Source organism: Lynx rufus, unplaced genomic scaffold (genome assembly GCF_022079265.1).
Source record: "Lynx rufus isolate CCGP_SWC_20201006 ecotype Redwood Valley unplaced genomic scaffold, mLynRuf1.p SCAF_18, whole genome shotgun sequence".
Classification (NCBI taxonomy): Eukaryota; Metazoa; Chordata; class Mammalia; order Carnivora; family Felidae; genus Lynx; species Lynx rufus.
Genome location: NW_025814832.1, coordinates 39959543 through 39982122, shown reverse-complemented (window position 1 = coordinate 39982122; position 22580 = coordinate 39959543). Strand labels below are relative to the sequence as shown.

At 40.7% G+C, this 22580-nt stretch overlaps 1 protein-coding gene across 1 annotated transcript in view; it reads left to right on the top strand.

Moving 5' to 3' along the window:
* Nucleotides 1-1518: 1518 nt before the first annotated feature.
* Nucleotides 1519-22580, top strand: part of EFCAB3 (EF-hand calcium binding domain 3) — a 28823-nt gene continuing 7761 nt past the window's right edge. The window contains exons 1-7 of the mRNA XM_047080440.1: nucleotides 1519-1601; nucleotides 5750-5826; nucleotides 12733-12876; nucleotides 14120-14191; nucleotides 15963-16083; nucleotides 19895-20082; nucleotides 20430-20614. Of these exons, the coding sequence (XP_046936396.1) occupies nucleotides 1528-1601; nucleotides 5750-5826; nucleotides 12733-12876; nucleotides 14120-14191; nucleotides 15963-16083; nucleotides 19895-20082; nucleotides 20430-20614 (861 nt within the window). The 5' untranslated portion in view covers nucleotides 1519-1527. The remainder of the gene's footprint in view (nucleotides 1602-5749; nucleotides 5827-12732; nucleotides 12877-14119; nucleotides 14192-15962; nucleotides 16084-19894; nucleotides 20083-20429; nucleotides 20615-22580) is intronic.

Sequence of the window (22580 nt, the reverse complement as noted above, 5' to 3'; positions counted from 1 at the left end):
AAATCTATGAGAGTTTGGGGTATTTTTTGTCCTTTCTAGGCTAAAACAATTAATGAAGTGGTTCTTAATCACCATTAAATCAAGGCATTTCAGTAAAATTTTTCATTCGAACAACTTCCAACTCACTGATGTTTAACATGGAAATATTCTAATACAGAATTTAAAAAAAAAACCTTCCCCTTCCCTGAAACCCCAACAGTGTCAAAACGTTCCCATTCTGTAATTCACACCCACGATACCCCAAGGGTACTAAATGAACCACATTGAAAAACCCGTTGCTTTAAATCTGGAAGGAGCTTATAAGTCATTCTCTCCTGGGCCCAAGCCTGAGAAGTGAATGAGGTCACAGTTGTATGATGGAACAAACCCTTTATTGGATTCTTGATCTGATTGAAGCCCAGGGGTGGTAGGTAGCATGGCTTAGAAGTAGGCAAATATCTGGATTGTGTAGGAATTTATGCTGAGTCCTTTTTTTTTTTTTTTCCAAATCTATCATCTCTAAGAGAGATTGAAGGTAGTTTTTTAAAGGAATGATTATTTTGTACCATGAGGATGATTTCGCAGCACCTTTCAAGTGCCTAAATTGTTGAGCCTCTCCGGAGTTCCCAGTTCTATGGTAGGTTTTTGGACTGTGAACGTATGTAATTGAGTTGTTTAGAAACAACTGGCTTTCCAGGCTCTGAGGTGAAGAGCTGGGAAAATGGATCAAACTATAACTAAATATACAAAGACTTTTTCTTCGTGGTTTCATAGTATTTGATTGTCTATTATTCCTAAGTCAGCAACCCAGTATTCTTGTCAGTGAACCACCTAATATACTTTGAAAAAATAATTAGAGAGGGCAAGCCAACAATAAAAGGGGGAAGCCCTACCAACCTGGCTTCGGGCCCATAGGCCCTGATGTCCAAACTCTGCAGAAGTGGAAAGGCAGGACTAGGGAGGATCTACTGGTTAAAAGTCCATTCAGGAGAGTCTAGGGTGGTGAAACAGCATTGTATCCTACCTCCACTCCTACTTTTAAGGAACACCAGTGGGTTCATAAGAACTGACGGGACAGGGAGGGACCTCCAGGAAGGAAACCCTGGGAAGATCTACTTACTACTAGGCAGGTATCCAAGATATAAATAAGTAGGTAAATATTTTATAAATGCTGTAACATTTTATTCTCTGTCAATTACGACGTGTATATTCTACCAATTTCAGAAATAAATTTGTCTTTAAATAACTCTTTCCACATCTTTCTAGGATGCTTTATGTCACATGGTACCACTTATTTTTACTCTGTGAAGGGGGTAGACAATGATAAGAATTTTGCTTAGAGATCTCTGGACGGTGAAGGGCCCCTCCGCATGGCCTTCCAACTCTGCACACACCTCTAACTTGAATTTGCACATATTACCATTCCTCAAGGCCCTGGACTTCAAACTCTAGGTCTTAAGCTAGGGAAGTTGCAAAAGAAAATAGAGGAATTAATCTGTGATTTGATCTATTTGTATCTTCTGAATTCCAGACAGAGTTATTGGCCCCATGGCAGTTTCTGATATTAAATCAAAAGTTAAGCTGAATCCTCTAACAAAAGTACCCAGTTCCCATGGCAAGAGGTAAGTAATGAATGTATTCAGGTGATAAGTAGATTAAGATAAAGGATTATTAAGGTGTCTTGCCATTTGCAACAATGTGGATGGAACTAGAGTGTATTATACCAAGCAAAATAAGTCAGAGAAAGACATATATATGATTTCACTCATATGTGGAATTTAAGAAGCAAAACAGATGAACATAGGGGAAGGGAAGGAAAAATAACCTAAAAACAGAGAGGGGGCATCTAGGTGACCCAGTCATTTAAGCATCTGACTCTTGATTTCATCTCAGGTCATGATCTCACAGTTTGTGAGTTCGAGCCCCACATTGGGCTCTGCACTGACAGCATGGAACCTGCTTGGAATTCTCTCTTCCCCTCCCTTCCCCCTCTCCATTTGCTCTCTCTCTGTCTCAAAATAAATAAACATTAAACATTAAAAAAAAAAACAGGGAGGCAAACCATCAGAGATTCTTAAATACAGAGAACAAACTGAGGGTTTCTGGAGGTGAGGTGAGAGGGGTGGGCTAAACGGGTGATGGGTATTAAGGGGGTACTTATTGGGATGAGCACTGGGTGTTCTACGTAAGTAATGAATCACTGGGTTCTACTCCTGAAACCATTACTACACTGTATGTTAAATAACTTGAATTTAAATAAATAAAAAATTTTTTTTAATTTTTTTTTTCAACGTTTATTTATTTTTGGGACAGAGAGAGACAGAGCATGAACGGGGGAGGGGCAGAGAGAGAGGGAGACACAGAATCGGAAACAGGCTCCAGGCTCCGAGCCATCAGCCCAGAGCCTGACGCGGGGCTCGAACTCACGGACCGCGAGATCATGACCTGGCTGAAGTCGGACGCTTAACCGACTGCGCCACCCAGGCGCCCCTAAATAAATAAAATTTAAAAATAAAATAAATGGAAAAAAAGAATTATTAAGGTGGTAAATATATTAAATACCCGTAAAGGCTATGAGGAAACAAATTAGGATGTTCTTCAAGTATCCTGTGATAAATTTAGTTATAAAACAAAACATATGAATTGAAGATAAAGATTTTTATGAAAAGAAAAAATCCTTTTTGATTGGAGAAACAAAAAGTTCTTCCTGTTCGCCCAAATGAGAGACAATTTTTGTGTAAGGTGACAGAATATCCTAGAGGGCTTAAGAAGTTGTCAGCAGTACATTAAGATATTTTGAGTGCCAGTTTATTTTTTTTTAATTTTTTTTTAATGTTTATTTATTTTTGAGACAGAGAGAGACAGAGCATAAACAGGGGAGGGTCAGCGAGAGGGAGACACAGAATCTGAAACGGGCTCCAGGCTCTGAGCTGTCAGCACAGAGCCCGACGCGGGGCTCGAACTCACGGACCGCGAGATCATGACCTGAGCCGAAGCCGGACACTCAACCGACTGAGCCACCCAGGCGCCCCTTTTTTCTTTTTTTTCTTTTTTAATTTTTTTTTAACGTTTATTTATTTTTGAGACAGAGAGAGACAGAGCATGAACGGGAGGGGCAGAGCGAGAGGGAGACACAGAATCTGAAACGGGTTGAGTGCCAGTGTAAAGGAGAATAACATTAGGGGATCACAAAGAAGACCTAATCCCCTAAGCAAGTCAGTACAGAGAAGGTCTGTAGCTCAAATATGATGGGTAAAATGAAATCTAGTAAATTAGCCGTGACTGACCTTGAGCTAAAATTGGGAAGGGAGATTTGCCTGTGATATTAGCAAAAGCTTTTTCCTCCGTCTGATAATTACAAATTCCAATAAACAGTAGCCACTAGTGACTAAAAGAGCCTGATCTATATTTTATCAGAGCACAAGAAGAAGAGCCTCTCTTCTCCCTCACCACCATCCATTTTCTCTGCCACTTGGAGAGATTTCTCCAAGCGTCCTTGACTGTGCCATTCGCTGCTGCAGGAATAGATTCCTGACCTCTTTCCGAGGGATGTGGGCAAGACACCTTACAGCCACCAAGTCCCTTGATCTCATTGTTCCCTCACCCTGCATTACAAACTGTCCCTTGAACTAGTGACGTTCTTGTCACTGAAAGGAGTCAAGCAAAGTCTAGACAAAGCACACGTAGAGGGAATTCCTACATGAGATGAGAGGCTAGCCCAGGCTCATTCCAAACCTAAGGTTCTTCAAAGCTCTGAAACATTATAAAATAAAAAGACCATTTCCTGTGTGGTTTGAAATTCTGCCAAGAGGATCCTTTTTGAATGTTGCTAATAAAGACATCACACTGCCTGACTTGCTTCTCGAGAACTTCCTATTTCTCCATCTACCACATCTTTCATATCATGCAAAAGGAACCTGTTTATATTTAGAAATACGATGAATATAAAATAACCTGAGTAAGGCAAACTGGAGTTTTCAGAGATTCAAATAAGTGATAGAATGGAAACAGCAGCAGAAGAAATCAGTGTTGGTAAAAGCAGAAAAAACAAACTAATTAGGTAAAATTCCATGTTGTAAAAGTTGGGAATGATGCATTTTGAGACCTATTACCTCCTTTTTCCCCAGGTCCCTCTTTGAAAATGAGTTGAACCTACTAGATACTGAGGAGGAGACTAAATTCATAAACGATAATTTTTTAAATTACCATGTGTAGTATTTCTTCCAGTTTCACTTCATTTGCTTCTTGTAAAAAGATAAAAACTAGGAGATTCCATTAAAACTTTTAGTTTAGGGGCGCCTGGGTGGCTCAGTTGGTTTGGTATCCGACTTCGGCTCAGGTCATGATCTCACAGTTCGTGAGTTCGTGTGCCTGGAGCCTGCCTCGGATTCTGTGTCTCCCTCTCTCTCTCTGCCCCTCCCCTGCTCACACTCTGTCTCTCTCTCTCTCTCAGGAGATGAACAAACATTAAAAAAAATAATAATAGGGGCGCCTGGGTGGCTCAGTCGGTTGAGCGTCCAACTTCGGCTCAGGTCATGATCTCACAGTTTGTGAGTTCGAACCCTGCGTCAGGCTCTGTGCTGACAGCTCAGAGCCTGGAGCCTGCCTTGGATTCTGTGTCTCACTCTCTCTCTGTCCCTCCCCTGCTCATGCTCTGTCTCTCTCTGTCCCAAAAATAAATAAAACATTAAAAATAATAATAATAATAAAACTTTTAGTTTAGTATCAAACCTAAACGTATTTTAAATAAAATTAATGTATAAAATTATGATTTTTTAAACCTACTTTTAAATTACTATAAGAAAACCCAGTTATGCATAATGTACTTTATGTACTCTAAACTAATAACCTCCTGTAGATCTATACAAAATATCCCCAAAGTATCCATACATTTTCTCTTTTTTCCAGATTTTATTTTTCTGAGGAAATGAAAAGTCACCCAGTGTTCCAAACCTTCCAGAAGTGATCACTTTCTCAGTAGATAGGTAGATACATACATATAGATATGGTTGATGTACATATAGACCATATATAGATATAGGTATAGATGTAGATGTACATATATCTACCTCTATCTCATATGCGGGTAAAAATACAATTTGGCAGTTAAAGTCATAAAATAATTATAGATACAAAGTTTTCAGTATAAGGATATTCACCATAAGATTATTTATACCAGTTAAAAAAAATTTTTTATGTTTATTTCTTTTAAGAGCGAGACAGCATGCACGCATGAGCAGGGGAGGGGCAGAGAGAGAATCCCAAGCAGACTCCACACTGTCAGCACAGAGCCCAGTGTGGGGCTTGAACTCACAAACCATGAGATCATGACCTGAACCCAAATCCAGAGTCAGATGCTGAACCAACTGAGCCATTCAGGCACCCCCTACACCCGTTAAAAATTTGAATTTATATTTCTAGCAATAGGAATAGTGTAGGGCTTATATGCTTGAGCTTTGAAGTCAGATAAACCTGAGTCTGAATCTCAGGACTTCTACCTATTATCTGTGCAATTGGGACAAGTTATTTAATCCTTCCGAGCCTCAGTTTTCTCTTTTGTAAAATGGAGAAAATCAGAGTTTTTTTAAGGATGTAAGGGCGATGGGCAGGGATAGGGCAGAGGTGGACCTTGGTGGCCAACATTTTCTCGCTGCATCTCCTCTGGATATGTTGTGATGCATACAGTCATTCCAGTCAGCAAAAACTGAAGAATGGAACTAACATTTGCTGGTTTCACATATGTATTAAATCTTCTCATGTCTTTTGTCAGGGATAGAGATTTACCAGGATCTCTCCCGTGCCAATTACAGCACAAAGAAAGGAAGCTGAATGCTTCACAAATACAAGGTAATGAGAATCATCCCCAAATGAAAGCTCCTTGATATATCTGATCATTTTCTTCTCTGAGATCTGTAACTTCAAGGGTTGACTGTAGTCCTCTGCTATTTGAGACCAGAAGTTCTAATTCAGTGTCTAATTTATGGGAAGGAAGGGCGATTACTTTCAAACAGACATCTTCCTAGAATTTGGACAGTCCTAGACAAATATTTTTATTCAAATAAGGACTTGTGGGTATGCAAAAGAACAAATGCAAAGTCAAATAGAAATCAAGTAATGAAGCCCCAGGATTTCTCACAGAAAAAAAAAATCATAATGATAAAATTAGCTAAGCTTCCTACAGTTTATCAGTCCAAATAGCAAATATTTATTTAAAGCCCATGATGTAGTAAGCCTGGGAAACATGGTCATTGCCCTGATAGGAAGTCTTTCAGAGAAGTCAGATCATTAAAGCGTGAATTTTTGACTGAAACAATTTAAATCACAATATGACACAAGTTATGATAGGGGAAGTATAAAGTATTATGGGAGCATAAAAGACAGTCTCCTCACTTGGTCTTGGGAGGATAGAAAGGGAGTCCCAGAGAAGGTTGGATAATGAGTGGAAGGCAGACAGCAAAAAGGAAGCGTTCTGGGCAAAATAGAGTAGAATCTGCAAAGGCCCAAAGGAAAGGGAAAGCATGACTCGTTAGAAAAAAAGAAAACAAAACAAAAAAGAAAGAAAGTCAGTCATGACTGTGTTTGGGTTCTGGGAAGGCTAATGCTTCACCCTCCAAGTTTGGGACCAGTTGAAAAAACAGGAAGCAAAGAATCACCTTTATTTCTGGGAAAACCGGTTTGAAAACAAAAGATTGTCGAGATCGAAATTGCATTTATCCTTGTAAAACTGAGCTAAATGCCTTAATAATAGTTTATAGGGGTGCCTGGGTGGCTCAGTCGGTTAAGTGTCAGACTCTTGGTTTTGGCTCAGGTCTTGATCTCAGAATTTTGTGGATTTGAGGCCCGCATGGAGCTCTGCATGGGAAGTGCAGAGCCTGCTTAGAATTCTCTCTCTCTTCCTCTCTCGCTGCCCCTCCCTAACTTGGGCTGTCCCTGTCTCTCCCAAAATAAATAAATAAACTTTAAAATAATAATAATCACAACAACAACAACAGTTGATAGCCTTCTAAAACTTTAAGGTTTCGGGGCACCTGGGTGGCTCAGTGGGTTAAGTGTCCAACGTCAGCTCAGGTCATGAGTTAGCGCCCTGCGTTGGGCTCTGTGCTGACAGCTCAGAGCCTGGAGCCTGTTTCAGATTCTGTGTCTCCCTCTCTCTGACCCTCCCTTGTTCATGCTCTGTCTCTCTCTGTCTCAAAAATAAATGAACATTAAAAAAATTTTTTTTAAACTTTAAGGTTTCTAATAGCATTCATATACATTGATGCTTGTTTTAAGGGTTCCCAGGATCTATTTTAATTGGGTATTATAAGACAGACAGACACATAAATGACCGTCAAGGAGGAAGAAAGTGTTATACTCCTACATCCCTAGAAATAGAGGCACAGCAAACCATGAAGGGCACACGGGGCAGCACCAGAGTCAGCCAGGAGGCAAAGTGGAGGGTGGGGGGCAGTGGGCAAGGTCCCTTCCTGTGGTTTCTGCAGGAAGGAACAGGTTTTAAATACTACTTACATGCTGACACTTCCCAAATGTGTATGTCCAGCCCAAGCCTCTCTCCCCAGCTCCAGGCTCATATGTGATTGCCTCCTTGACACCTAATATGTCATATGTATATGTATGTATATGTCTATATGTATATGTCTAATAGATACCGCAAAATCAACATATCCCAAACTGAACTCCTGACGTGTTCTTCATACACTCTTTTTCATTGTGGTAAAATACGCACAACATAGGGGCACCTGGGTGACACTCAGTGTCCAGCTCAGTTTCAGCTCAGGTCATGATCCCGGAGTCATAAGATCGAGCCCTGTGTCGGACTCCATGCTGAGCATGGTGCCTGCTTAAGATTCTCTCTCTCTCTCCCTCTGCCCCTCTCCCCCACTCACATGCTCGCTCTCTCTTTCTCTCTAAAATAAAAAAATTAAACTAAATTTAATTAATTTCAAAAATACACATAACATAAAAATTACAGTGTTAACCATTTTCAAGTGTATACGTACAGATCAGTGGCATTAAATATATTCACATGTTCTACAGCCGTCACCACATCCACCTCCATACATTTTCATCTTCCCAAACTGAACCTCCACACCCACTAAACAGTACCTCCCCATTCTTCCCTCCCCTCAGCCTCTTACTCTTAAAACATGCTCGACCCACAACCTTCCCCATCTCAGATGATGATATTCCATCTTTCACTATTCTGGAAAAAAAAAATCTTGACTCTTCTGTCTCACCCTACCTATCAGTCCACCAGGAAATCTCATTGGCTCCACCTTTAAAATACATCTAGAAGCAGCCAGTTCTTACCACCTCTGCTCCAACCCTGGTCGGAGGCACCATTGTTGTTCACCCACAATAGCCTCCTGACCACCAGTCTCCAACTTGTATCCAAACTCTTCCAAAAGTCTGTTTTTCTAACAGCCAGAGTGATCCTGTTGAAACATAAGTCAGGTGGGTGTGAGGGGAGGAGATGACCTCAGGAACTTTGAAAATGGTGTTTTGACTGGAAACTCTAAGACCCGACACAAAAGGAACTGTACAGAAACAACGCACTCTAGCCAGTAAAGTTGTTTCCCATAGGGGTATAGCTTAACAATTCTGAAACTGTTGTACCTATGGACTGGGTGGAGTAACCCAGTAAATGGACGGCAGATGGCAGAAGCCAGGTTTCTCACGGTTTGGAGTGGGAAGTTACAGATAAACACGGGGAGAAGGCTCCAGTAAACCAGTGGTGCTGGCTTAGGTTCTGAGACATCAGTGTGAACTCATGTTTAGCTTCATATGAATACAGATGGACAGATCAAGAAATAATTAGAAGTATGTGTGTATCCATGTGTTACTATCCATGCACAGTATTTCCTAGCTCTGTCGGCTGAGAGGACTTAGAAGCATCAATACCCCCACAGCATACCCACCACCCAGATCTCGACTCCTAATGCCGGCCTCCCATAAAAGAAGCAGACTAGCTTGGATAAATGGCTGATTCTGGGGCCCGGGCAGGGAATAGACAAGACAAACCTGGGACATGTTGTACTGGCAGAAAGTAAGGAAGCACTCAGGAAACAAAAGGACACAGGAGCTTTTCAAAGGGATGCATGAGGGCAACCTGGAAGGGCTCACAATGATTAAAGCTAGAGTAATTTGGGGCAACCAAAATAAATAAAGTAGTGTTGGGTTATAACACTGCAAGTCCATACTGACAGAAATAAATGATTGAATTTTTTTTTTTAATTTTTTTTTTCAACGTTTTTATTTATTTTTGGGACAGAGAGAGACAGAGCATGAACGGGGGAGGGGCAGAGAGAGAGGGAGACACAGAATCGGAAACAGGCTCCAGGCTCCGAGCCATCAGCCCAGAGCCTGACGCGGGGCTCGAACTCACGGACCGCGAGATCGTGACCTGGCTGAAGTCGGACGCTTAACCGACTGCGCCACCCAGGCGCCCCTGATTGAATTTTTTTTACAGAGTCTTTCAAAGATAAAATTTATTAGGATGAGATCATTCTTTCGTATTTCTACGTTGTTGATATTAGATAGCAAGAATAGATGTTCTTGTCAAGTACTTTTTTCTGTCTCTTGAAATTACCACATTTTTTATGTTTAGCTTGATAAGATGATACATTAATACATGGTTTTGATTATTAAATCAACCTTTTATTCCTGGGATAAATCCTAGTTGGTCATTGATTGAATTTTTTTTTAAATGGAGAAGCGAGAACTCTCCCTTACAAGAGAATTCCAAATAATGAATGTAGTTATTACCTCCTCCGGGAGATGGCGCTTCATTCCCCGGCCCTCCGGCCCTTGAGTCTGGACTTCCCTTAGTGACTTGCTTCCAAAGAGTAGAAAAATGGAAAGGAGGGAAGTAACTTTACAGGGGAAACCCTTACAAACACTCCCTCAGCCAGGTAATCCAGGTAAACGTATCTGTGCCGAGTCATCTTGACAATATGCAGCCTTCTTACACCGTGAGGAGAACGTTACCTCACTTTGCTCATCTTCTTTCCAAAAATCCATAATCTCAGGCTAACCATGAGAAAAACATTAGAAAACCCAAGATTGAGGGACTTCCACAAAATACCTGAGCAGTACTCCTCAAAACTGCCAAGGTCATCAAAAACAAGAAAAGTCTGAGAAACTGTGACAGAGAAGAGGCTAAAAAGACGTGACAACTAAATGTAATAGAGTACCCTGGATGGGATAGACTATTTCCTGGAGTGGGAAAGACTAATGAAATCCCATTCATGTCTACAGTTTAGTTAACAGCACTACACCAGTGTTGGCTTCTTAGATGTAATGAATGTCCCAGAGTAATGTAAGGTGCTAACATTAGGGAAAACTGGGTGAGAGATCTACAGGATCCCTGGGCTATCTTTGCAACTATATCTAAAACCAATCTGAAGTAAAATTTGGGGTGCCAGGGTGGCTTGGGTGGTTAAGTGCCCAACTCTTGATTTCAGCTCAGGTCATAATCCCACAGTTCATAAGTTTGAGCCTCACATCAGGCTCTGCACGGACAGTGTGAAGCCTGCTTGGGATTCTCTCTCCTCTCTCTCTCTTTCTCTCTCTCTCTCTTCCCAAATAAGTAAATAAACTTTTAAAAATGCGTTTTAAAATAAAATTTAAAATAAATGGTAAAATATACCCACACACGCTCACACACACACACACACACACACACACACACTACACTTCTGACCTTTCCTGTTCCTCTCCTGTTGCTCACTCCGATCCAGACACACCAGCCTCTTTGTTGTTCCTGGAACATGCCAGGCCTGTTCCCCGTGGCACCTTCACTCTGGCTCTTCCCTCTGTCTGGTCCTCTCTTCTCCCAGATATCTATTCCCTCATCCCCTTGAAGTCTTTGCTCAGATCTCACGTATTTAATACAAGCAACCCATCCCTCAATCCCTGGAACTCCCAATCCCCCCAACATGCATTTCTTTTTCTTTTTTCCTTTGTCTTCTACCTTCTAACATGTTATCCAACTTACCTATTTATTATATTTATATAAGTGCAGAGATCTTTGTCTATTTAGGGCACTAGTGCAGCCTAGGCACCTAGAGCAGCACCTGATGCAGAGAAGACATTCGTATTTGGGACGCCTGGGTGGCTCAGTCAGTTAAGTGTCCGACTTCAGCTCAGGTCATGATCTCACGGTTCGTGAGTTCGAGCCCCACGTCGGGCTCTGTGCTGCCAGCTCAGAGCCTGGAGCCTGCTTCGGATTATGTGCCTCTGTCTCTCTCTGCCCCTTCCCTGTTCGTGTTCTGTCTGTCTCTTTCTCTCAAAAATAAATGAACATAAAAAAAAAAAGACGCGCCTATTTGTTGAAAGGCTGCATGAATGAAGGTAATACCTACTAACATGCTAGAAATACTAGGGAGAAATTAGAAACCAGTCAGAGATGGCTCCAGCCCTAGAGAAGCCTGCCTCCTATCAAGGGAGAAAGACGTTACCTATTCACACATTTTTAAGACAGGTATCATTATCTCTATAAGATGAATCTCATACATACAGACACATTGCATACATATAGATGCTAATACTTGACTGTGATATGAAATAAGTTTTATTCTGGTGCCATTTGGGATATACTTTGTTCTCGGTTTATTTATTCATTCGCTGATTTTAGAAAATACATGTCTAAGTTTGGCTCCAGTTAATGCCTGGAGTATGTCTTTGAAAAAACTTTGACTCTATTCAAAACATTCGCATGCATATAATTTGGGTATATTTGGGTCCATTCGTTTTCTGTTGCTGCCATAACAAATTGCCACAAACTTAGCAGCTTCAAACAACACAGATGTACTATCTCACAGCTCTGTGGGTCAGAAGTCCAGGTGGGTTCAGCTAGTTCCTCTTCTCTGGGTCTTTCAAGGCCAAAATGAAGGAGTTGGCCAGACTGGCTTCTTACCAAGAGGCTCTAAAGAAAAATCTACTTCCAAGCTTATTTAGGTTCTTGGTAGAATCCAGTTCCTTGTGGTTCTGGGGCTGAGGACCCATTTCCTTACTGGCTGTTAGCCAGGAGTCTCTCTCAGCCCCGTAAAACCATCTGCATTCCACATTACATGACCCCGTCCATCTTGAAACCAATCCCTCCTCATTCTTTGAATCTCTCCAATCTCTCCTTTTGCCACATCTCTCTTGCTTCTGGCTGCCTAAGGGACCTGTAATTATATTGGGCACACTCTGATAATCCACAATAATTTATCTTAATTATAACTGCAAAGTCATTTTTATTGTGTAAGTAATACATCCACAGATTCCAGGGATTAGGGCATGGACATCTTTCAAAGACCATTTTGCGAACATATTTGGTTTTCCACCAAGTAGTTTATTCCAGTTCAAATCTCATGGAAGGATGATGTCCTTTATATGAAATGTCTATTATGTACTCATTTTTCTCTCAATAATTTTTTAGAACATGATCTCCAATCAACTATATAGTCTGTCCTAGTTCATTAGAATATGTACTCATTCTTTTTTTAATACATTTTTTAGTATTTATTTTTGGAATACAGAGACACAGCACGAGTAAGGGAGGGGCAGAGGAAAAGGGAGACAGAGAATCCGAAGCAGGCTCCAGGCTCTGAGCTGTCGGCACAAAGCCTGACACGGGGCTCGAACTCACAAACCGTGAGATCATGACCTGAACTGAAGTCAGACATTCAACTGGCTGAGCCACCAAGGCACCCCTATACTCATTCTTGAATAACTAACTGTCTGACTAACTTAACTGCATTTCCTCAGCCTTCCAAGATGCCTACAACTTCTTTAACAAGGATAAAACTGGCTGTATTGATTTACACGGAATGATGTGCACTCTAGCCAAGTTGGGAATGAATCTAACCAAGCATGATGTCTATAATGAATTAAAATGTGCTGATATTGATGGTGAGTACTTTGACTTGTAATTACTTTTCTCATAGAAGGTTTTTATAAATTTATATATTTCTATCAGTGATTACATAAATGAGAAATAAATCTCATTTATTGTCAAAAGTACATATACGTGTTTCTCTTTAAGGATATCAGTAAAGTATGTGTACAAGTTACAAAATCAAATTGTACAAAATGGACTATCCTTTGAAAAGTTCTGTGTGGAAACTAAAAGTGACTGTCATATTTCAACATCAAATTCAGATTACTTGTCATGATGTACATTTTGGAGGGTGCCTTGAAATAACAGGTACAAAGTCATTGACAATTTCAAAAATGACATGTTGCCAAGAAAATCCAAGCCCTTTGTTTCCATTTGAATCTTATTAGTACAAATCTTCCTTCCATCATTAGAGCCCACCTACATATTTTTTAATTTATTTAAATTCCAAGTTAGTTAACATACAATGTAGTATTGGTTTCCAGAGTAGAACCCAGTGATTCATCACTTACATATAACACCGTGCTCATCCCAAGTGCCCTCCTTAATGCCCATCACCCACTGAGCCCATCTGTACTGTGACAAAAATGCCACAGCATTTTTGTTGCTATTTTTAAAGCTGTTAGATAACATTCCCTTTGAATACACTGACCTAGTGATTATAGCCCATGCTGATATGTTGTATGGAGTATATATTCACTATCTCCTCTTACCTCTCCCCACCCAATTGCCAGCGCCCCATTCAATTAGCATAAGGCCCACATGTGAATCAGTGTCACTGGTCAATTAAGGCATCACTTGTTTCCACTAACTCCGCCCAGTTTGTCTGTTCTTTCATCAGAACACACATACATACCTCTAACAGCACTATTCTTTAACGTTAGAGGTGACTGGGTACAACTTGGGGTTGTTTTAATAATAAAAATAGCAGGGGGGGGGTATGGGAAGCCAGGGGTGGATTCCATGCAAAAATGGCAAGTCTCCAGGAAAGGAGTGAGTGGTTAGGACTGCAGGGGCTGAGAGCCTGGTTGATGTTTTTACCCCACCATTGCTTCTGGTGGCTGTGGGTGACTCATGTAACAGTGCTAAAACCACTTCGAGAAGACCAGTGCTCACCTGAGCACATCTCCAGCCTTAACATGCTGTGATTTTACGTATTGAATAGTCCAAGGTGTTTTCATTTGACATTTAACATATAATCTAATTACTAAAATGCATCTTATATCTTTGTTCTGAGCCTTCAAATTTCTGTTTCAGGGGATGGAAAGGTGAATTTCTCAGACTTCATAAAGGTGTTAACAGATAAGAACCGCTTTCTTAAAGCTGTGGGTGAGTAGAGCTATTACAGAACAGATGGCAGCTGGGTAGCTGTGAGTCACTGCATAGTAACTATTATTCATTTAGGCCTCTGATCAGGAGACACGTGAGGAAGGTGTATTCTGGGGTGAGATTTACTTGCCATACTGCTTCTCCAAAACACTATTTGCTAAGCAAATTGATACAGTTTTAGAATTTTAACTTAAATGCATCAAGTCCTTCTGCAGGAGACACTGCTTTTTGGTCTCTGGTGTGAACATTTGGAGTAGTGTAGAAAAAATCGGTCACCTTTTATAATATTCTTTACCAAGCGCCTGTGCTACTTTGAGAGGAGCTCCCTTTACAAATGAAAATTTTTTTTTAGAAAAAGAAAAATGCTCTCTCTCTTGCAAATTTGGGGTATAAATAATTTACTATTCCTAAAAAATACCTTCCTCACCCTGATGAAGTCTTCCCTCAGTGCAAGGACTGGAGAGTCGGCTAGATGTTAAAGAGCATATTCTCACACATGGTCATAAATGATGTGAAAGTGTACTTGACATATTATTAGTCCTCTGATGGTTTATTTATGAGTTTAACAGCCTGCCTTGGGAAAACTAACCACAATTCAGGTTATATTTTCTAGGATAAATACATTCTAAATTCTAAATACTGTGTACTGTTTTGAAAACACACTCATTCAGGGGCACCTGGGTCGCTCAGTCGGTTAAGCATCTGACTCTTGGTTTCGGCTCAGGTCATGATCCCAGGGTCATGGGATCGAGCCCAGTGTCAAGCCTGTGCTGAGTGTGGAGCCTGCTTAAGTTTCTCTCACTCTCTCTCTCCCCCTCTCCCCTGCTCACTCTTTTTCTCTAAAATAAAAAAAAAAATTGTTTTTAAAGCACTCATTCATAGGCTGTGAACTGTCCTTAGAATAAACAGAAGTTGGGGCGCCTGGGTGGCGCAGTTGGTTAAGCGTCCGACTTCGGCCAGGTCACGATCTCGCGGTCCTTGAGTTCGAGCCCCGCGTCGGGCTCTGGGCTGATGGCCCAGAGCCTGGAGCCTGTTTCCGATTCTGTGTCTCCCTCTCTCTCTGCCCCTCGCCCGTTCATGCTCTGTCTCTCTCTGTCCCAAAAATAAATAAACGTTGAAAAAAAAAATTTAAAAAAAAAAAAAAAAAAGAATAAACAGAAGTTACTGCTTCAAGTACTACTATAGTAACGAGGGTTTGCTTGCAAACCCGAGATATGTTTATCAACAATTTCTTAATCTAGAAGAACAAGACAATAGTCGTGTTTATGTTAAATTCAATTTAATTACAAGTCATATTTACTTCAAGTCAATATATACTTAGAAGTCACTGAACGAAAAGTATTTATTTATTTTGAGAAAAAGAATGCATGAGCCCGTGTGAGCAGGGGAAGGGCACGAAGAGAGGGAGGGAAAGAGAATCCTAAGCAGGCTCTGCACTGGCAACGTGGAGCCCGAAGCGGGGTTCAACACGGTGTTCAAACTCATGAACCATGAGATCATGACCCAAGCCAAAACCAAGAGTCGGTTGTTAACCAACTGAGCCACCCAGGCTCCCAGAACTAAAAGTATTTTTTAATGATTATTCTGTCTGTTCAGTAATTAAAATGACCTTTCTACCAAATAGAACAGATTTTTTAATGTTTTTCTATAACTCTCTAGTACCTAACCTGGTATTACTCTTGTAAATAGAATAAAAAGACTTGTCAGCTTATTACTTTTTTTGACAGATGGTTTTTTCAGAAAGCATTTTGAATTTTTTTCTCTTTCATAGTTCCAGAAAAGGAGAAATGTTTAGATTTAGCTGGCAACCCAGGGATCCTGTTGTTTGAAATCCTATCAAAGCTTGTAGAGACTTCGGCCTTACCCAGAAAGGCTATAATGGAAATAGTAAGGTAAGTGGCAAAGAAAGGGGTAAAAACAGCCTTCTTAGAAGCACTTATGAGGATATGTACAAGGCAGTCACCTCTGATTAACATCCTTCTCCACAGGGTCTGCCCCAGAACAAAGGAGATGGGGTCTGTGGCAATGCTCACGTGCCACATGAGACCTAATTCCTTCATCCCAACTGTGCTACCTAGTTCTGAAATTGCAAGACTGACCTCAGTCCATCTCAGGGCCCACTGAAGGCCTAAGACAACCAAGAAAGTTCAGACTCTCCTACCCTAGGCTAGAGAATCCCAGAAGAAATCACACTTTTCCAGGGATGATCTTTGTGTTGGGCTTGGAAATCTCATTTGGAAGACACTCTCATTCATGTTGGAACTCCCTGGGGCTTCCTTTGACTCTGGGACGATGTATAGCAATTTCAGACATCCCAAAGGAGCCTTTTGGACAGGAGCACAGCCAGAAGTAGACCTGAGAATGAAGGATGAGGAAATATTCTCACACCCAAATGTGTTTTATTCCAACAAATATCACTAAAGATAAATTTTCTCAATCTATTGTTATCATTATATTATATTGAATGTTGCTATTACCAATTTTTTAACTAATTCTCTTTCAAAATTGTGCCTTCCCTCCTAGGCTTAAAAATACAGAATGTTTTCTGAATCCTCCGTGGGTAGCTCTATGCTGTCCTGTATCTGTCAGGTGTGGAACAGAAGGCACACAAAATTCTACTCTTCATTCCAGTTCAAAGGCATTTATTAAATGCCTGTTATTAGTACACAAACTTGACACATTGCTTAACCTTTCAGCCTTGGTTTTCTCACCTATAAAATGGGAACAATAATAATACCCACCTTATAGGGCATTTGTGGGAACGTAGGAATAAATATTCCTAGAGCCCCATAAAAAATAACTATTATTATGTGGAAGTAACTAGAATAATCATACTAGATAGATAGATAGATAGATAGATAGATAGATAGATAGATAATGTTTGAATCCTCACCTCCTTAATGGGTACTATTGTCCTCATTTTACAAATGAAAAACCTAAAGTACAGGTAGTTGTACTTTGCCCCAAGGAGCAATGGTGCCTGGATTTTAGCATAGTCTGATTCCAGAACCCATGCTCTTCTCCACTGCCCTACACTGCCTCTCACACCCAGTAAGTGACCAGGAAATGTTTGCTGATATTGGTGTTTTGATGATGATGATGATGATGATGATGTTGTTGTTGATGATGATGATGGTTGTTACTTATCATATACCTGGTTTCTAAGGAGATGAAGTGTTTGATATGTAGTGTTTGCATTTAAGGAACTTAAAATATAAATTGAGAGTAAAGCCCTAAGTACGTAGACAACTAAATAATGCCAAATGAGTGGCAAAGATCATTCATGTAGTTTCCTGAGAAAGCCGGTCTTGAGCTGGGTAATGGTAGAATTTGACAGGTGTTCCTGTAGTTGATTACAACGTTTACTAAACATTATGTGCAATTTCTGAGTGTGCACTTTACACGCATTAGCTGTTTCCTGGATTGCTGCCTCCTAACTGGTCTCCCTGTTTGTACCTTTTGGTTCCCCACCCCAGCCTTGCCCACTCCAGTCTATTCTCAACACTCCCTCTATCTAGCTGATGTCTTAATGCCTACAGCACCAAATGATCCTTTTAAAATGTCGGATCATGTCAGTCCTCTGCTCAAAATCTTCAGCCAGTGGGGCATCTGGGTGGCTCAGTCAGTTAAGCATTCGACTCTTGGTTCAGTTCAGGTCATGATTTCGTGGTTTCATGAAATCCCTGCATCTGGCTCAGCACTGACCATGCAGAGTCTGCTTAGAATTCTCTCTCTCCCTCTCTCTCTGTGCCCTTCTCCCACTTGCGCTGTCTCTGTCTCTCTCAAAATAAACTTAAAAACATAAAATATTATTTTAAAAAACTTCAAAACCCTTCCATTTCCCTCTGAGTATGAGTCTTAGACTGTATGTGACTTATCGGTCTTCTAGGTGACCTGCCCTCACTTTTGACCTCTTTGACTTTGTCTCCTGTTACTCTGCTCCATTCAGGCTAGCACCCTTGCTGTTTCTCAAATACACCAGACATGCTCCTGCCTCAAGACCTTTAAATTACACTAAGAGAAATGAGCATTATATATTTTCAGAGGAGGATAAGAACATTGTGGATAGTTGGGTTCAAGGTTAAGGAAGGAATTATCTGATTATAAACCAGACTGCTATGGCACCTGTGTGGCTCAGTCAGTTGAGCATCTGACTCTGGATTTTGGCTCAGGTCATGATTCTAGGATCATGGGATAGAGCCCCAAGTTGGGGTCCACACTGAGCAAGGAGCCTACTTAAGATTCATTCATATGCTCTCTCTCTCTCTCTCTCTCTCTCTCTCTCTCTCTCTCCCCCCCCTCTCTCTCTCTCTCCCCTCCCCTTTCCCCCTGTCCGCTGATCACACACTCTTTCTTTCTAATAAAATAAAATAAAATAAAATAAAATAAAATAAAATAAAATAAAATTTATAAACCAGACTCTAAGCAGAATGCTATTGGCACATCTACCCAACCACTGCTGCAGCTGCAACATTTAGAATGAGTTCTTTCCCTCTTTCTGAGAGGAAAAAAAAAAGGTTGCCTGTCATCATCCCAGAAAGCAATGAAGCTTCCCATTGCTGTAACAGAAAAACCTGCCTGTGTAATGATAAGCAAGGTCTTGCATTTCGTCCTCTGAGACAGTAAGCAGTGACGGTCCTCTGCTCCACAAACTGAGAAGCGAGGTCTCCCACATTGGTACTGAAGCCCCACTATACCAAGTCCTCCCCCACCGCCCACAGCTCCAGAGAGACGTCCATCGTTCCAGCTGCAAGAGGGAATCTGATCTGCAATGAATGTTTAAGGCATGCATGTTTGTAAATCAGATGTCTATACCTTTGGGGATGTTTGTGCTGTGAATGAGAGTCCCTTAGCATATCTTAAAGTATTTATAAACTAAAATGCACAGTAACAGATCTCCTAAATCCATTGATACACATGTGCATGCATACACACACACACAACTCAAAGAAATGCAACCAATAGTAATTTACTGAATAGTAAGATTATTGGTGACACTTCCTTTTTATACTCTTCTGCATTTTCCAAATTCTCTGCAATAAGGATTTCTTTTAATTAAAAGAAAGTTGCATTTTAAAACTCAACACAGGGGCGCCTGGGTGGCGCAGTCGGTTAAGCATCCGACTTCAGCCAGGTCACGATCTCGCGGTCCGCGAGTTCGAGCCCCGCGTCAGGCTCTGGGCTGATGGCTCGGAGCCTGGAGCCTGTTTCCGATTCTGTGTCTCCCTCTCTCTCTGCCCCTCCCCCGTTCATGCTCTGTCTCTCTCTGTCCCAAAAATAAATAAAAAACGTTGAAAAAAAAATAAAACTCAACACAAAGTAATATAATGGTAGGCATGATTAATGTTTGTATTCAAGCTGGTACCACTCAAGGCTTTGTCAAGGATCACTATCGATAGGTATTTTTCTAGACAAGACTTGAGGTTTGGGGGGGAGGAGGAAGGAAGCCAAAGCCCAGAAACTAGAAATATAAGCTAGCCAAATGGCCTGGGGAAAGTATTAGTAGATATTCTATGAATGTCACAAAATTAAGCACTCAATAAATGATATTGAATGAATATATAAATTAAGTTTAAAATAAATGGATTCAGCCAATACCTTGCAGCTGGACTTTTTTTCCTTTTGTCCAACACTTAGGCAGTTTTTCAGTAGGACTATACAGCACTTTTTATTCTTTTTTTAATTACTTTTTTTTTTTTTTAGCTATTTCCAAAGAAAATTCCAGGAAACAGGAATGTTATGGAATCCCTACACCATGGCTTATGAAAAAAGGAGATTTAAGCAAGACATATGCACCCCTCCCAGCTCAAGCACAGCTGCCTTTGCCAATGCTGCCCGGACTGCAATAATGAAAGAAAAGGATTTATTTAAATTTCTTGAAGAGCTCAAGAGTAAGAGCCATTTGTCCTCTCCCCACTGTTGCAAAGGATTTATTTGTAGATTACTGGTCAGAAATAAACACTAGAGGTCAAGTGCTATAGAAACAGGACCACAGCCTATTCTGTCTGGTCTATGTCACACAGGTATCATTGGAAAGCATATCTGCATCTTAACCTGAGTCCTCATGATTCAGGTGAAGCCTAGAGTCTGGGGGCGGGGGAGAGGGCAGGAGAGTGAAGAGTGGGGGTCACAGCCACTGAGAAGCCTAGACAAAGAGCAAAATAGGCACTACATGTATGTCTTTTATGTGAATTTCCTCTTACACGGTTCATAATATCATTTTTGTTCTTATCTTTAGGGTGCAATCCTCCTTCAGATAGCCCATATTCAAAAATACCCATCTTTCCATTGTTTCCTAATGTGGATGGGGTGGTGATGGGAAAGCCATTCAAAGACATGCAGAAATTAGAAATGCTAAGGAGAAAGGAGCCTCTGAACTTCTTTGAGAACTATTTTTTCCATAAAAGAGACTGGAAAGCACAGGTAAGATTTCAATTATTAATTAATTCAAATTAATATTAGTTAAACATTAGTTAATTCAAATACTTAAGTTTTTAAGTTCTAACTTAACAGAACTAATAACATGTTTTTTAATGACAAACGTTTTCAGTCATTGTATTTTTTTTAAATTTTTTTAGTGTTTATTCATTTTTGAGAGAGAGCAGGGGAGGGGCAGAAGTGGGGGGGGGGGAACAGAGGATCTGAAGCAGGCCCTGTGCTGACAGCAGAAAGCCCGATGTAGGGCTTGAACTCATGAACCATGAGATCATGACCTGAGCCGAAGTCAGACGCCCAACCAACTGAGCCACCGGGTGCCCCTTTTTAATAGATATTAATTCTGCTACTTCAAGATCAAAAATTTCTGCATGGCCAAAAATAATCACATTTGCAACTCGTACACAAAGGGCTAACTCCTTTAATACATCAAAGAGCTTCAAATTGATTAGAAAGAAACTAACTTGTATAAAAATAAGCAAAGGATATGAACAGATAGTTCTCAGTAGTGTGAAAAGATATTCAATCCCATTCTTCATAAAAGATCCAAATCAAAACCACCTTGAAAGTGGTAATACAGGGGCGCCTGGGTGGCTCAGTCGGTTGAGTGTCCGACTTCAGCTCAGGTCACAATCTCACGGTCTGTGAGTTCGAGCCCCGCATCGGGCTCTGGGCTGATGGCTCAGAGCCTGGACCCTGCTTCTGATTCTGTGTCTTCTTCTCTCTCTGCCCCTCCCCCATTCATGCTCTGTCTCTCTCTGTCTCAAAAATAAATAAAAATGTTTAAAAAAATTAAAAATAAATAAATAAACTTTAAAAAAATTTTTAAAAAAATAAAAAAAAAAGAAAGTGGTAATACAGAAAGATAGTATCTTTCCATTTTAGACTGACCAAGATCAAAAGGTTGAAAAATACATGGGGTACTCATAAATTGCAGATAGGAGTTTATATTGGTTCAACCTCCACAGAGGAAATTTGGTAATACCTACCAAAGTGACAGATCTCACACCTGTGGACTATGAGTGAGGAACAATTTCTCCACTGCCCTCTTAGGGTCTTTTGGCTGAGCCTGAGAATTAAATTGACATAAGACAGATCAACAGGAGGAAAGCATACACATTTTTAAAAATTTTACAGGTACATGGGAGTCCTCACAGAAAACGAAGACTCAAAGTAGCAGAGTCCAACACTTGTGTGCTAAATTGGCCAAAGAGTTGTAAATAGAGTGAAAACGTGTCCAGGCAAAGGGACTTGCCCTAGGGTAGTTAATTGGGTGGAGTTTAGAAGACAAAGATTAGTTTAACACGATTTGTACAGATTTCTGCCAGCCTCAACTCCCCATTCCCAGTGATAAGAATGTTACTTTCCTCCTGGTATAAAGACAGCATCTTCCTTATGGGGCGTTGATCCCCTGCATTCAGGAAGGAAGAGGAGAGAGATCAGAGTGCTCTTCTTAACACCCGCTGTTTTCCAAGTCCCTTTAACTCAAAATACTCCTTTTGCCAAAGTCACATATTTGGGGTGGCATATTCAGCCACCTTCATGACCTAGCATCTCACCCCGAGGATACTATCTGGGATACACTTGTTCCAAATGCCACCCGTACAGGGCAACTCATTACATGGTTGTTTATACTAGCAAACGGTTGGGGAAATAACTAAATGACCATTTACTAGATTAACTCTATTACCGGGTTAACTATTTACTAGGTTAACTACTACTGTATTTACTAGGTTAAATAACTAGGGGATTAGTTAAATTACGCTTTATCCTTACCATGAAATATTCTGCAGCCATTTTTTAAAAATTTATTTATTTTGGGGAGAGAAAGAGAGCGAGAGAGCGAGAGAGAGACAGAGAGAGAGAGCACGACCAGGGGAGGGGCAGAGAGAGGGACACAGAGAATCCGAAACAGAGAGCCCCATGTGCAGCTCGAACCCACAAACTGGGAGAT